We start from the raw sequence: 16,977 nt of genomic DNA, 5'->3' as shown, positions 1-16,977 counted from the left end.
TCAGTGCTTGTAGGAGACTGTCTCACTTGTAGGCCCTCCTGTCATTGAGGTAACTGACCTTTTACATTCTGTGAATTTACACAATTATGAAATCAGAACTATAGGCTTATAGCTTCCTACAACACTTTCTCAAAATTAATAAATCCCCAACCTCCTCAGACAAAAGTACTAAGAAAATTTTAAGTAACATGATGCTGTTTGTAATTCAGCTCTTTCACCTTCAAGATCTTTTAGCAGTATTTAGCAGGTGGACAGCTTCTAATGCTGATAATTTGTTAGTGCTACTGAAATTTTTTTCATGTGTTTTACTTTTTACACTGATCCCATTTCATTGCTCTTCTCTTCCCCAATACAGTCATCTTTTTCCAACCACAAACTTCCCTGTCTTCCACTCCAAATATGACTGCTACTGGATCTCTCATGTGGATTGACATCCTCTTCTCCTCTCCCTCTTCACCAAGCCTTTTTATTTCACCCATGCTCACAACACTTTTGGTTCCTTCTGCTATCTTCCCTATTGCTCCTCTCTCCAGTTGTTTCAGAGGTCATATTCTCTTAAATTCCAGCTTTAGGCTTTTCCTCCTTAAGACTAGAGCATTCCACAGAAAATACAGAGAAGAGGGCTTGTTCTCATCAGGCTTCCCAGCAATGCTCCTGGATGTCTTCCAATGCTCTTCCAGCCAGCACTAGAGACTGGTATAAAAAATGCTTTTGCCTTCAGCAAATGCAAGTCCTAGAGCACTCTCCACTGTTCCTCCCTGCACTTATAACTCAGCCTCTTCCATCTCTTGCAAGCTTCCTAGGGTTCCACATTAACTGCTATTGCCTCAAAGCAGACAGAGGTGACACTATGGACAGCTTAATGAAAAGGCTACTCAATGCACAGAAATCACCGAAAACAGCAACCAAAATGTAGTGGGGCATAAAGGAATGCAAAATAATACTGGCAGTCTCATGCTGCTGTACAATAAACCACAGGTACCTTCTTACCAAGGGAACTGCATTCTGGTCTGATTATTTATCTCAGAAAAGAATAGAGAAAAAAATATGTAGACAAATTCAGAAATGAGCAGCAGAAAGAAAGAGGAGCTTTGAAACTTCTCCATTTGGAGACAAACTAAAGAGTTTGGGGACAGTTGAGAAAGAAAATTCATAACAAGTGATACATTAAAAATATTCTTTAGTTCTATATTAAGAAATACCAACAACAGTTTTAAAAAAAATAAGGTAAAACAGGCATTCTCGCATTTCTTGACCTGCAAGACAAGGCAAAGCCACACTGGACTGAATTGAAGGCCTTGATTTAAGCCCAATGAAAGTATATATTTCCTCAAAGCTGTAAGTAGCCAACCAAAAGTCATTACTATTTCTTCTAACTAAGTCATGAGTATTACTAGCAGAGTTACAATGCAAATATGAAAAATGAAAATATCTGCATCTATGCCAATTTAAAAATTTCAGATAAAGGATACAGATTTGTATGTTTTCAGGCTTGGATGAAGCCTGGATTAGAAGACTAGAGAACATATTTGCTGACAATGCTCTTACTAAAGTAGTTAATTATTCCATAAGTTCACTCTACAGGCTTTAATTTGCTTTGTTTTCAGTCTATTTACTATTTAGAACAAAGCGTTGGCTGTACCAGAGACAACAAGGGATTGCTACAGTGATCTCAGTGGGGTTTCTGTGTCCCCAGGATAGCTTTCTGACCTGCATGAAAAAGTTCCACTACTGTGTCCAGAACACAAGACAGAGGATGAAAGAATTTAATTAATTAGGAACAATAAGAGAGCTTTCATTAAAAGTCATGAGGCAAAAGCCGTCCCCAGCCCCAGGAGACAGATTTGACATGCTTTGGAGCAGACTGCTGTGAGTCAGCTGGCAGGAGAAACCCACACACACTGTGCAGCCACATCCTGTGCCTGGGGTGCTGCCTCGTGTCCCGTCGCAGAGCAGCAGAACCTGACCCCATCCCATGCTGCAGAGTCAAACCTCCTGTGCCTGCAGCCTGTGGCATGCACACTCCCTCTTCTCTGTGTGCACAGGAGCCCAAGCTCAGGTTGCTTTCCATATTACTGGTGTTCAGTGCAGCCTGATTAAACACTCGCAGGTTCGGGCCTGAGGCGTTTTAAATTTACTGCACAAAGCGCATATTTTACATCAACAAAACCTTCACTTTAGGTTTTGAAATGCTGATGGGGCTAACATACTGATCATTTGCCTGCCAGGTTATTTTCTTACTTACCATATGCTGGCTGTGAAGTTTTTCCAGAAGGGTGTTGTCTGTGCCTTTGGGGAATCGACTCTCTTCATTCACCAAAGCCAGTAGACCTAGTTTCTACAGCCAAACAAGAGACAAGCTTTTACAGTCAGCAAAAGCTTTAACTACACAGCACCAAGCCAAGAACTGGAGATCTGAACACACCATTGAGCAATAACCCTTGAGTTATACCCAGCAAAACTCAAACTGAAAGCAGAATTCTGGACAGTTAATGCATTCAGCAAGCAGATCATAAGTGGAGATTGTTTATAAAAAATTCACATTAAGGTTTTACTTGAATGTTAATCCCTTCCTAAGCTTACTCTCAACAATAAGAGACCTGCTTTCTTGAGCCAGAACCATGGGTAGAACAGCTCACACTTTTGCCAGGTCACTATGGGAAGAGGATCTAAGCAACTATCTGCTTTTAAAACCAGGAAATGTTAGGGAAGATCTCAAGACACTCAGCAGTCCCCACTGATCCCTAGAAACTGTCACAGGTAACTGCTTACCTTCTCAATAAGGTCCAGGCACTCTGCATTATCCATCCAGTCAATGGCTTCCCAGTTTATCCCTTCCCTGACAGACAGGAACAAACAGAACAAAGTGGTGAAATGCAAGATCCAATGTCCTGGGGTGTAGAAGAGCAGAAGTACCCAAGCCTGGCAGCTGTCCCAGGACTCAAGGTGATTTGCAGGAATTAGGCTTTGCTATGGCTTATGGCTGAGGAAGAATAAGGGACACAATGCACTGCTGACACAAGGAGATGGAAATAAGAGACAGCCTTTCTTATCCATACCAGTGACATAGACTGATCTTTTCTTACAGTCATTGAGCACATTTCACATGAATTTTAAGACTGCTCTTTCTGGAGTGACAAGCAGCAGCCCACACAGTGGTGATGATGGACAGTTTGCTGACCCACCAATCTGGAAAGCACATCTGCCAGAAGACTGAACCACAGTTCACAGGTCCACCAGGAGAAGAGGCTGGAGAGAGTTTCCAGAGTTTCCAGGGAGAGTTTTGAAGAGGATGACACAGATAAGCTTTGGCCTGTCATGCAGGGAGCCTACAGGGTGGCCCTGCATCTTTCAGAATAGGAGCTGATGTAGGTACAGTAGTGCAATAATGTGCTTTGAAAATCACCCATGACATTCTGTAAATGCTGAATATGTTTTTCCCCCTTACCATCTTCTTATACTCCCATAATACAGGATATGTCTCTTTTCAGAATTCAGAGAAGCCTAGAATAACTCTTTAAGAATACAAGGAAGACTAGAGGCTATGTGTGAAGCTACTTACTGACATTCTGATATCTCCTCCTTTCAGGTAGAGACTAACATTTTGAATATAGTGGAGCTGTTGCCTTCAAATGCTTCAGCCCAGGCTTCATACTTTAATGTTCAAAGCATCAAGATGAGATGCATGAATCTACTTACTAAGCCTGAGGGAGCAGAGCTTATATGGTGAAAGATGAGCTCTAAGCACATTGCCTTAGAATTATCTGATATGTAGTCAATTAAAAAACCTCACTCCAAAAAAATCTCATTCCTTCCAAAGTTCAGCCACAGAACTTAAACTTCTATGCAACCATCAGGAAAAAATCATTTGTCACGATGGTACCATTTTTAATACAAGATTCCTGCAATGGTGGAACTGGCCTGAGAAGTGAGCACATAAATAGCCTTGCAATTTTGTAATCTTTAGAATTTAATGAATTGCCTATTCAACCATCTCCCTTTACAAGGCTGCTCTCATTTGCCCTCACTGACCCTATTAAATTCCTTCATTCACAAACATAAAGGCTTCTGTTTCAGAGCAACAACTGAAGTATTTGACTAGCAGCCTTCTCTAGAAGCAGAAATACTCTAGAACATCACAGGTACTTCACAAAATACAATCCAATAGGAAGCCCACAGAAGAGGAAAAAGCTGTGCAGAAGGTCCCAAGCTCAGCCTGATGTAAATCTTGCTGAGGAAAAGAGTCCTTTTCACAGTATAGGAATCTCTAGGACAGAAAGAGCTGTCAGATATCTCTAATTGTGTGTCTTTAGGGAATTTCCAGGATTCCATCTGCATTACACCACCACTGCCATAGATAAATCATTACCAAAGTCAGTATCACACCCAGTGACCATATAGTCTAATGAGTTAAAGCCCAGGAACTTTCCATTCAGCTGAGAGACAGAAGGAAATCTGGAGTTTCTGCACATTACAATGGAGAATGCTTTTTCCTGGAGACAAGTGACTTATGCTGGCAAAGCACATGGACAATGCTTAACAAGGCACATCTACAGTCAGGGTTGTACTAAGGCCCAGCTGTCTCTCCTGCTTCAGTGGTAGGGACTGAGCAGCACAGGAAGAATGATATCCTCCCTCCTACTACCCATGGAAGCAGTGGGGCCCCACTCCCACTGTTTGTCACCTGTTGTACTCCAGCTGCTCCAAGGAGAAGATGTGTTTGTTGAAATATTCCTGGAGTTTCTCATTTGCATAGTTAATGTTAAACTGCTCAAAACGATTCACCTGCAAGAAGAAGCAATTATCAAATTTTACATTCTGGTTCCTGAGCTCTAAAAGAATCTATACCAGAAAAAAGGAAGGTGCCAGGCTTGGAGTAATGCCAGTGAAAACAGTGTTGTCAGGTGGATACGAGGAGGACAGTATGGAGAGGTCCACTAGGAGAACAGCTTTGTAGCCCATGCAAGGTTAATTCAGTAAACCTAATTCATAGTAAAGCATGCTAAAGACAATTATGTTTCTCTTCTTGGAAGAAAGAAAGAAATTCCCTAACTGTTAGGTCCCAGGGCTTTCTCTTCTGTGAAATATCTGAGCAGTCACTCTGTGACTACATCCCACATCAGCTGTAGTTAGAAGCATCACATGCAGGATTCTCCACACAATGCAAAACAGATGTAAACAAACAATATACATGTAGGATTTGGATAGTTGGTTTGCATACAAATAAAAAATTCAGCATTAGTTATCACACTAGATCTCCTTAGGGTCTGTATCACAAACCAGACCCTGAACATCAGCCTGTTTGATTATGGCTGGCAGAAATGGGCAGCTAGATATATCTTTCTGCTTTCAGGGGAAAGTGGCAGGGTAGAGATTCCAGAATGCCCTATGCTATCCTTACCAGGATGCAAACCCACCAAAGTTTCTTCCAATATGCATCAACATCTCCAAAACCAACCCACGCCACAAAAAACAAAATCCTGACCTGAAAGTTCTCGAAGCCAAAGATATCCAGGATGCCCACAGACTTAAAGTTTTCCTTGCCTTTGATCTTTGTATTAATCTTGCTAATGAGCCATGAAAAACACTGGGAATAGAGTGCCATAGAGAGGGAGTCCCTGGAGTCAGCTGCCTGTTAATACAGAGAGAAAAAATGAGTCACAAAGAGAACAGAAGGCATAAGGGCCACACGAATCTCTGTGGGACTTCAGGCTCCTCCACTCCTCTTCAGGTTTCTCAGCCTCTGTACTGGCTGCGTACAGTGCAGTATTTATTTGTAACAAGTTTTCAAATAGCCAGGCCACACACAGACAAGCCATAATCTTTGGGTAACTGCACTTGAGAGGGTGAAGGAAGTAACAAAATCAGTGACATTTTTTGGAAAAAGTGCTGGGACAGGGAAGGTGGCAAAATACCTCACAACTAAGCCCACAGGAGTAATCTGTATCACCTGAGCCAACATTTGCAGTGACAGGCAAGGTATCTCGGTTCAGTACTCCGAGCAGAGCTGTCAAATGGGTGTCTGCTCAGTTTTCAAAAAACTGGTAGGACAAGATTTAATAGAATATTCTGTCACCAAGTTACCCTCAAAAATTCCCTTTCCAAAACGTTCCTGCAAACAGCCTTATCCTACTGGAATCCAATTAGGCTGGCCAACAGCCAGGACACATGCCCCAAAAGTTCATGGGTTGAAACTTTGCTGCAGCTGACTGAACATCCCGTTCAGATACCAAAACCAAGTGTCATACATGGCAAAATAACTTAAATCGCAATCACTAACAGGCAGGAGATAATTGAGTGTATGTAAGCATGTGGATGAACATCCAAAATCAAACTTCTGGTATCTCAAGCAAAAGCCTACTACCTGATAGCTGCACAAGGAATGGGCTGGTTGCATATTTTGATAACACTTGGACAAACAAAAAAGGCACACCTTAAATCCTCCAATTAATAAAGAGACATGAGACAGAACCACAAATTGGGAGTCTGATCATGTGCTTTCCTTCTGTACATACACTATTTAGAATGGGAAACCAGAGTTTAGGGTTCTGGAAAGACAAGAAGCCCAAAACTAAGGGCCCCTAAAAAGAAGACATGATCTCAGAGGACAGAAAAAGGAGCCAGGAGACAAGACGGCAAAGATCATGACTGGAAGAAAGATGTTGGAAGTAGGAAAGATCTTGGAGATCAGAGACATGGAGATAAATGTCAGGGCATGCCCAAGGACCTTGGCTGGTAGTACCTGGGACTGATAACTGCAACTGCACAATGTAAACCCCGACAAGCTTCTGCCCAACCCTCTTGGACAAGCCGCAAACTCCCAACTGAGAAAAGAAGTTGACATCTAGAGAATTCCAGAGAATGTAATGCTGAGGGGTGAGCGAGCCAGTACATGAAATAATCAAGTAGGGTGAAAGCTGTAATCTTGTCGTTTCATAAATAAACTGCAGTAAATAGATTACAGGTTGTTTCCCCTGTCTCGCCTGTGACACCAGCAGGGCAATTCCTTCAGCAGGCCAGAACAGCAATGACAGATCTTCCAAATGCACCCGAGCCCCCTTCAGTTTTACAGCCCTAAATAACATGAGCTCTTTGCTAGTGGCACAAGCCAGCTGTTTCTGATCCCTTCCAGTGTCTCACAGACTTCTGAGGCCCAGCCTGCCAGATCCTACTTTTCACCCAACCACATTTCTCCTCCTTTCTCTTCCTACGTACTATTTCCTCTCAGCAGCTCAAAGCTGACACAGAATGACCTCCCTTCTCCACTAAAGAGAACATTTCAAAGCACGGGCACACACGCCTTTTCTGGCTATTTCTTCTCTCCATCAGATGATCTGCCTTATTGGTTGGGACTAAGATTGCCCCCAAGGCCATGCCTCTGTAGTGTATCTGGCTATGCAGTAAGTTGGACACATTTTCCAGGAACAGGACCTCCCCATCCAGCGGTAAGCAAAGTCACTTTCCCCATAATATGGCTCAAATGAGATTCTCAAAGGCGCCTTTCATCCTGCCAGCTTTGCCTGCCTTTAGGTCAGTTCATCCCTTCAGCCCACTGAAATGTCAAAGCTCAGATGGGTAATGAGCCCATTACATAATGAGAAATCCCCAGCAATGCTACCCCACCACAAGTGGGAATAGGTGGGTGCAGCACTTAGGGCTTAGGCAGGAACAGCCTTTACAGGCCCAGTGTACAGCTCACAGCTAAATGGCAGCATCCACTTGCTAGCACAATTTTCTTGTGGCCTTGGTACTTCATTGGGCTCCAAGCAGTAAGTGTGGGGTCCAGTACACACACATGTGAGGAATAGCTATAGCATCAGGGCAAGCTCTGTTCAGGCAGACTCTGTAAATCCTACAGCTGCATGCCATTGCTGTGGACTGCATGAAGTGCCTCTGGTATTATCTGTTATCCAACCTTACACACTGCTAGAGAAAGATGTGGCTTATTTAGAATAGACAGCTGAGAAGAAAACTGTGGTGTCTGATATTGAGGATATCTACCACAGACTACAGGCTGAAAAATATTTTTCACACAGTTTCACTGCAAAGAAGGGTCACAGACTATGCAGAAAAAGGAGACCATTTCTTAAAGGCAAAGCTTAGTTTGTGATATATTGGCATGTGTGTCTACAGCAAGAAAACAGGCAACTACTCTACCATAATGAGCACTGCTGAGACTTCAGCTTGTGCCCAGTTAGAGGCACTCCACTTCTTAAAAGATGTGGGAAAACAGAGACAGAAGACAAAGAGATTTAGAAAATTACTTACAAGGAAGCACTGAAGGAACTGGATTGTTTAGCTTAGAAAAGAGAACACCACATGAAAAACTTCACAGAAGCCAAAGCTTGTAAGGTGGACAGCTGGGATGTCAAAGGTAATCTAAATTATGAGGAAAATCTTTTCAACTCCAGACTCCACTGCAGCTAAAGCAGGATACTTAAAGATGCTGTGAAATTCCTTCCATGGGAAATCTGAAGGAAAGTTAGACAGACATCCATCAGAGAGAGTCTAGTAACTCTGGCTTCTCTGCCAATGTAGGCGTTGGATTGATAACCCTCTGCAGTCTGTGCCAGCACATGATTTCCATTACAGATGTTCATTTTGCTATAACATGGTGCCTTTTCCATCCTAGTAATAGCAGTTCCTGTCTTCCAGTGTCTTGTGTTTTATTTATGACAGAGCATGCCCTATCTGTGCATGCCCTAAAACACCAAGAGTGCCCTCAAGTGATCAGCAACACCACAAGAGCTACATTATCAGTTTATTCAGTACTCCTTTGTGGTTGTATGGATCCAGAAAGAAGCTGCTGCGGGGTAACAGCCCAACATCTGCCAGATGTTTTGTGGGAATTGTGTGCCAGCTTTTGCTTCCCAGTAAACACATTGCAACCTGGAAGTTCTGCAGGTTAAAGCACACACACATGCAATTAACTCAAAGCATCTAATGCACCTTCTGCATGACACAAGTATGACCAGCTCCTGGGGAGTGAAGGTGACTTAAAATGAGTATTGTGCAGGTGAACTCCCCTGTAAAGCCTGAAAAGCAGAGTCAACACTGGGACCTGAGCTACCAATGAGGGTAAAGTACCTGAGGAACAGGAGGTCCTAGGCTGGAATGGGTGACAAAGAGGAAGACTCAGGGCCTGGAAATGCAGAAGTGGCAGAAGTGGAAGCATACACTAGGACACTTACCTGCTCCACAGTGAGAGGGGAGCTGATCTCTTCCCCACGCAGAATCATGGACCTCTGGGTCAGCACTTCAGAAAGCTGAAAGGCATCTAAGCCCAGGAGGTCACTGGCAATATTCAGCACTAAAAGGAAGACACACATTTTTCTCCTGCATGGAACCCCATCACTCAGAGGGATATTTTTACAGCATGGTGAGAAAATCCCAGGGACTTCTACAAAACAGGTGACTAAAACCCAGCACAAAACACACTCCCTCTAACTTCATTCTCTTGGGCATACCCAAAGCTGTAAGCTCACATACCCAGTCTGAGGCTCATACCCATTATAGAGCACAGTCAGGTACTCATGTAAGTCAGCCTTCCTGCTGACAACAGGAAGAGCAAAACCTCTTACAAAACCTCTTACAAAAACATATCTCCTCAGTGAATTCCTGACTCCAAAAACATGCAAGACTCAGCACCAGCAAAACACTGCATGAAAAGATATGTTTTTGTAAAAGCACAATACTGCAGTCTGAGCATGGGATTGCTAAACTTGGATGTTAAGAAGAGAGGCAATTAATTTAAGACTTGAAACCCTTGTAATACATTTTTATTGCTTCTGTCTGTTTTGGGACTTGCTTTGCAGACCAGCTCAGATTAAATAATTTTAACAGAGTGCACACTAGCAACTGCTTCAAATGAAGATGGGGGAAAGTCTCTTAACAGAGCACTTTTATCTCAAACTCCTTCCTGATCCTATTTCTTCCATCTCTTTCAATCCAAAAGAGAAACTGTGAGGCTGTGGACTCAATCTGAGAATACTGAGGAGCACAAATGGGTCACAGGGCCACGGACCAACTAAATCCCACTGGCACCTGGGAGCCATGCATCCTGTGGCAATGCTTCTGTAGAGTTCAACTACAGGGAACCCGCTGGTGTAGGTACTACAGACCAGCATAACAGAGGGAGAAAGGAAAAGGGAGAGGGCTTTATTGGGCACTTTATGGGGCTTTTCATGGTCTACCAAGGTCCTAGGGTCCTACTTACCTGCTTTTGTTGTAACCTGGGCCCCACCGGCTGTCATGAATTCAACATTTCCCAAGTGAAGTGTGCCAGAAAGAAGTTTGAAGATGTCTCTGATTTCTTCAGTGCTGAAGTCCACCACCTTCATGGCAGTCTATGCAAAACCAAACAGCTAATGTTAGCTGTATATACAGCCAGGTACACTGCAACCACCAGAGACAGGTCCAGTGTGTGTAAGAAGTAAAACTCAGAATTACAGTCACCATGAATACAAATGAAATGGGATGGCACAGCACCTCTCTGAGCTATACATTTGTCAATGATCTTTACTGTCTCCCATTCTCTCTTACATTTACTCTATTGCCACCTAAGACAGGTGGGCATTGTCCCCATCCTCAGGTTGCACTTTGCTGCCACCACTGACAGTCTGTCACAGGAAAGAGAATGTTTGTGCTTGTGTGAGGAAATCCGACCCTGAACACTGGCAGCACAGGTTACAGATGTTACTGGATGGCTTCCACATTCTCACTTATTTTCTTCCCTGAAGGATGGATCCATATAAGATACTTAATTTACTCTGATCCACATAACCCCCTTAATTCATTCTTAGTATAGTAGATTTATGCAGCGAGATTTAAAACCAAGCTTTCAGCATTAACTGTTAGATGGTTGGAAAGAGATTATCAGATAATGAGGAAGTATGGCACATTCCCTCCTAATGCCTGCATGTGAGGTAGTGTTTTTGGGGCATAAATTGACTTTGAGGTAGGACCTAGGCTTCATGCATGCACCCTGTCAGTGGGGGACTCTGGGCTTCTAGTTCCCTTCTTTCCTCCAGCATCTCTTCAGCTGAAGAATTAATGCCATATTGCCATTGGAACTTCTGCTGTACAGGTGCTTCCCTCCCTTAAGTTACACCTAACCAGGAGGTACTGAAATCCTAAGCTGACTCTACTCATCTTGCCTATCCGGTTTCACTTACATTATTAAAACCTCCAGGCCAACAAGTGTTATCAAATAAAACACAAATTTGCACATTCATCCTGCTAATCCCTTAACCTCTGATAAACAGGTGTCTGTTAAATCCCTGTAATATTTCAGAATAGGTGATTTGCCCAGGTGATATAACTTCACTGGAATATTTCTGGAGAACAGTACCTTCAGACCAAATTCTTCCCCTTCTAATGGTCAGTCTGAGGTTCCCTAAATCAGGCTATCTAGGAGGCTCCCATGAACCATTATGGGGTGGGGTTCTGCTCCCCCAAATTTTCTATCATTCTAAATTATTACTCATATTGACTGTTTCCCAAATTCCCCCATTTCTGTACACTAAAGCCACTTTTTGACTCTTGTTTTAGCCGAGTTTGGGACTTGTTGAACACCAAATTTTGGCTTAGGGCAAATCAATTCTGCCTGTGAGATCTAGACCCTGCAGCAAGTTTAGTCCATGAGACTGTGCCCAAAAGTTCAGGAGGAGTTAGGGCTGGACTCACCATGACCTTACTGAACATCTCTACATCATTCAGGTTCTCATCAGTCACACAGCCAGACTGGTTCAAGTAGCGATAAGTCTCTGGCTCACATAGGGAGAGGCTCTCTGCAACAGGAGAAAAAGAGGCAGGGGAGAGACAGCCAGTCTTTTAGTTCACAGAAGAGGAGGGTGTGCTGTAACAAAGCTTGCAGATGGTATGCAAAATAATTTAGAACAGTCAAATCCCAAGCTGCAGAGTCTCTGAAGAATATCTCAATACTGAATTGACTCAAGAAAAAATCTTTTAATTCTAGCTCCAAAAGTGTACAGAAAAATAGTCTTAACTGTATACATATGGTAATGACCTCTAAATTAGATATCATCACTTGACACAGAGTTCAGAGAGTCACAGTCAGATTTCTGAAGACATTTTGGTGCTGAGCAGCAGTTAAAAACTGAGCAGAGTTCACAAAACTAAATGTAAAAGCAGAATTGGGACTCTGATATTCACTGTGCAACCACATCTTAAACACTATCTGCAGATCTGATCCTCCATTTTGAAAAGAACATAGGAGAATTAAACCATCAATGGAGAAAGGAGGCAAGGATGATCAAGAGCCAAAACCACATTACAGATGGGGAGCTGAAGAAGGCTGGGACACCAGCCTGGAGAAGTAGATGGGGAGGAATAGCAGAGATCTGCTGAAGAAAATAATCTGTTTGACATGTTTTCCCGAAGCAATTGTTAATAACCATGATCCCCACCATTTTCCTTATGATCCCCACTATTTTTCTTTGCTTTAGATTGATCTCTGAATTGACCTAAGTAGCCATTCCTGCACGTACCCCCTAAAACTGAAATCCTACTCCCTTCTACTCTGTCAGGCCCAAATCTTCCATCTGATTATCTTAACACACAGAAACCAAAAGCATAAAGAAATTCCCCAGGCCCTCAAAACCAGAGTACAACTGTAACATGTTCCTGCCTGCCTATCTGATCTCTCCAGAAACCCATCAGTGCTCAGCAATGCCTGGGACAGACACACACAAAAGTTGCTAGGGGGGATGCTGCACTACAAAGAGGATTTGTCCACAGGCTGCAGATGCCACTTTCTCTGTGTGCAGTTTTTCAGACCCACTTCTCTTCTCCAAGTACAGAGCTATAAACCCTTTGTTCAGACAAAAGACATGTTTTGTGTAGTACTCTAGTACCTCTACTACATTGCTGGTCTCTGTAATTCTTCTCTCTACTATCACCTATACTGAAGATTTATTCTAAAAATGCATCATTCCATCCTTTGAACTCTTTGAACAGCTCCCACCAGCAACTGAATCAAGACTCCTTACCATTCCTCTACCTCTAGCCAGTTCCATCACCTCATCACTTTGCACATACTTTTTTCTTCAGCAGAGAATGCCTGAAGTCTTTTCTCATAAGGAATTTTTGTCATCCTCAGCCTCTTAAATCTCCTTTCTGCTTCCCACAAAATCACTATATGGCTGGCCTTCAAGAAGAAGCTACATATCAAGTACATGAACTATCCATGCTCTAACTGACTTATACCTGCTTCACATGTTGGACTGGAAACAGGACAAGAGACATAACCCAGAAAATGAAATTACCTTTCTGCTCCCCGCTCACACCAGCTAGCAGAGCATAAAAGATGTGGTAATTCCGCTCCCCGGGGTTCTGATGTACCACCCTGTTCTGAAACAAAGAACACAAGAGTAGCCAGCAGAAGAAGATCAGACTTGTGGTTTGCAAAGGCCAAGAGAGGACCAGGATACAGGTAAATCTCCAGGGCCAATGCACAAGAGGGGTTTCTTGCTATTTAATGATGGTTTTATCTAAATAAATTCTACATCAAGATCTTTGTGGCTGTGCAACTGAGCATCCACATTAATAAACTGAACTTTGTCAGTTCTGGCCCTGCTCCTCAGTGAATTCCTGACTCCAAAGTAAACTACATCCAATCAGAGATGCCTGCATTTGGAGTTGTACCCCATGTGCTTCTCTGTGGAGCTGCGTTTCCAGGTACTTCTCTCTCCATTTCTCCTTGGTAAGCAGCTCTTTCTTGGAGCCTCTCTGTAATGCACAGAGTTTATCAAAGATGTGAGAACAGGCTGTGATAGACGCAGCCTGTATCTATCACATAGAGGCTCCTCTGCCTCTTCCTCAGCTGGGACAGTTGCAGTAGTGACAGCTCAGGAGCTGATGTCTACACACGCAGTGCAGACAGCCTTGTCCGGGAGGTGATCTGGCACTGCCACTCCTTCTCTGAGGAGAGGGCTCACCCAGCACTCAGTGGAGGTGATACCTACCTTTTCCAGTAAATCTGAATGGTATGTTAAGGAAAAAACATCCAAGTGACAGAAGCACAGATTTCTTGATGATAGGCAAAAAATCTTCTAGACACATTGGGATGAACCCTGCAACCAGCAATAAATAATGAAATAACTGACACTTAGGAAAGCAGGTAAAGAGTGGTTCTAAACATCATCTTAGATCATCCTCTCTATTCACTGTCCAAGGAGGTATGATGTGCCAAAGAGATATTTAAAAGGGCAGGGCCAGGTAGAGCATAGATAACTTAACAAAGGATGAGCCACATTAGGGACACCTAGAAGGATTAGAGGCCACTCTTATCTGAAAGCCTGCATTGCACACAGCAAGTCTTGCATCAGTTCTCATTGCTCCTGCAGGAGACCACTATCTTAAATCTCCTGACAGCACAAAGAGCAGAGGCCAAACAATCCAAGCCTGTCATTTACAACAGCAGTAAATTCATCTGGCTGCTACTCCAGACTCAATTGGTGTGGTTTACAGTCAGCAGCAGCTTTGAACGTACATCAGGAAATGTAGCCAGGGCAGCTTTACCTCCCTCATGGAGACAAAAGATATGTCAAAGCCTTTGGAAGAGGGGTACCTGGCCATACATGGAAGCAAGTCATCATGGCTCAACACAGTTTGACTGTGTCCAATCTTCACTGTCCTTCTTGTCCTTGGAACAGGCTCCCCACAGAAGTGGTCATGTCACCAAGCTGGTCAGAGTACAAGGAGCATCTGAACAGCGTTCATAAGTCCTATGATTTCATTTTAGGTAGTCTTGAGAGCAGCAGGGAGTTGGACTTAGTGATTCTTACAGGTCCTTCCCAACTTGAAATTTCTGTGATTCTATGACTAGGGTTCCAAGGTCCACTGAAGTCCCAAAACAGGGACTCATAATTCTCTTCTGCACCCAAATATTGTGCAGAATATATTTATTCCTACTTTGGTCTCACTTTTCTCAAGCACGAATTCATTGGCAGAGCTAAGATAAGTGAACAATTTTATATGGAGCAAACAGGATGTAATCAACCTAGGGGATCCTCCGAGGCAGAAAATTCCAGGGTTTTAAGTATCAAGTGTTGAGATTAATGAAGTGAAAAGTCAAACTATGCTCTTACCTAATGCAGTAGTGAGACAAAAGGTTCCCGGAGTTAGGTGCTGCAGAGCCACAAAACAAACACTTATTCCCTGTTTAAGTTGCAAATTCGCCCACAGCTGTAAATTGACTTTGAAGAACTTTGATGAGGGATTTCCTGACCTACACTGAGCTCCTTCTCCTCTCTGCTCACTCAATCCGTTTCTGGCGCACTGCAGAAAAGGATACAATCAGTTACTCGGCCTCCCTGGATGTGCCCATGTTGAGAGAAGTGCAGCTGGATGAACTTGCCAAAGCGGCTGGAGTTGTTGTTATAAACTGTCTTGGCATTTCCAAAGGCCTCCAGAATGGGGCTGTAGAAACAAGGCAATGAAGATATGATTAGTGATGGGACACCATTAAAACAAAGTGTCTGCCCAGTCTTTTGACATTTGCACGCTGTGTTCTGCCACAAGAGATTTATTTGTTACAGCACCAGCCTGGACAAGCGGGAAGAGCTCAAGGGAAAGGAAGGATGGCAAGAGCAATTTAACAGGCTGCTAGATAAATTTTAAACCTTTGGGATTGCAGTTAATTAAATCAGTCCCCAGTCTGTATGGGCAGCTGGTGCTCACACTGTCAAGGGCATTCCCCACCAGTGTGGCTTGAGGAAATGAAAGGTGGCAAGAGCCAGCCAGGCTGTGTCCTCAACACAGCACATCCCATGAATGCAAGTGTACTTTTTCAAGGATTTTCAGAAGCATCAAACATATATGGCAAACACTCTGTAGCTTTAAACCACATATTTCTATATTCATTCTACCTTTTTTCCTTCTGCCTTTGATAAACCATCTCTTAAAATTACTGGCAAACATCTTCAAACTAACAAACAGCAATAAAACAATTTGTTTGGTACTTAAATTTGATACTGGAACACACAAGCCCTTGTTGCCTAAATCTTGCTTAGGCTGATATAAGCTACATAGTTTCCAAGTAGAGGGACTATATACACACTATAGATTTGGAAATTACATTCTAAGAGAGTATCATCATCCACTTCAGGTCAAAAAAAAAAAAAAAAAAGGGCAAAAAAAATCTATCACCAAACATCAGACCAGCCATAAATTGAAGAATTTTGTCTGCTGTTCACCTTCCCATCTTCAGGAAAAAACAGTTAAAATGCTTGGTACTTGCTTCACAGAACAGTACAAGGGAAAAGCCTAAACCACTCAAACGGACACACAGAATCCAGGATTAAAATATTCATTTCTGCAATTAAGCCAATTCTAAAATAACCTGAAGGGTTGACAAGCAAGGAATCACAGAGATGCTACAGGAACAGTCTGTATGTTTTCATGTCTAATTTTAAAACATCCATAGTTTTAAACAAAAATTATTGCTGTTATTACCCTGAGAAATCCTGGCTTTTAAACATCTCCACAGATCTATTGTGCAGTCCCACTGGAGATATGGGATTATTCACAAGTTAGTAAATATAGCATAAAAAATAACCACAACTAGAGATACCCTGGAGTTTGCAGAAGGCTTCAGACCCTGCAAGTGTTAGCTAAGGGAGAGCTGTGCTTAAGAAAATAGTCAACAACCTTCGGGAAAATCCAGGCAGTATTTTTCTAACATCTCTTGAAACGATTGCTTTCAAGTAACAAGGATAGAAATAAAAATTTCTCTCTTATAACACACTACAACCATTGAAATGCCAGTCAGAGAACTCTGGGTGCACAGACCAGGAAAGTTCCTTGCCATGGAGAATTTGAACTCCAAGACCCACACCTCTGAAACAAGTATGCAAATAAGGACATTGCACAGAAATATCTACACCACTGCCATGAATCAACAATATCAACAGGGACAGACAGGAAAAGAGAGAACAGGGTTATGTTATATGACCA

General features: G+C 42.8%; 1 protein-coding gene across 1 annotated transcript in view; it reads right to left on the bottom strand.

The window, feature by feature from the left end:
• LOC132330518 (unconventional myosin-X-like) overlaps positions 1–16,977 on the bottom strand; it is a 91,747-nt gene that overhangs the window by 48,534 nt on the left and 26,236 nt on the right. Inside the window, exons 6-15 of the mRNA XM_059852933.1 lie at positions 15,317–15,441; positions 13,986–13,999; positions 13,287–13,371; positions 11,686–11,789; positions 10,217–10,346; positions 9,192–9,310; positions 5,486–5,632; positions 4,685–4,785; positions 2,773–2,839; positions 2,246–2,338 (exon numbers count right to left, since the gene is read on the bottom strand). Coding sequence (XP_059708916.1) covers positions 2,246–2,338; positions 2,773–2,839; positions 4,685–4,785; positions 5,486–5,632; positions 9,192–9,310; positions 10,217–10,346; positions 11,686–11,789; positions 13,287–13,371; positions 13,986–13,999; positions 15,317–15,441 — 985 coding nt within the window. The remainder of the gene's footprint in view (positions 1–2,245; positions 2,339–2,772; positions 2,840–4,684; positions 4,786–5,485; positions 5,633–9,191; positions 9,311–10,216; positions 10,347–11,685; positions 11,790–13,286; positions 13,372–13,985; positions 14,000–15,316; positions 15,442–16,977) is intronic.

This window comes from Haemorhous mexicanus, chromosome 8, assembly GCF_027477595.1.
Source record: "Haemorhous mexicanus isolate bHaeMex1 chromosome 8, bHaeMex1.pri, whole genome shotgun sequence".
Taxonomy (NCBI): Eukaryota; Metazoa; Chordata; class Aves; order Passeriformes; family Fringillidae; genus Haemorhous; species Haemorhous mexicanus.
Note: the sequence above shows the minus strand (reverse complement) of the source record. Positions and strands in the feature narration are given on the sequence as shown.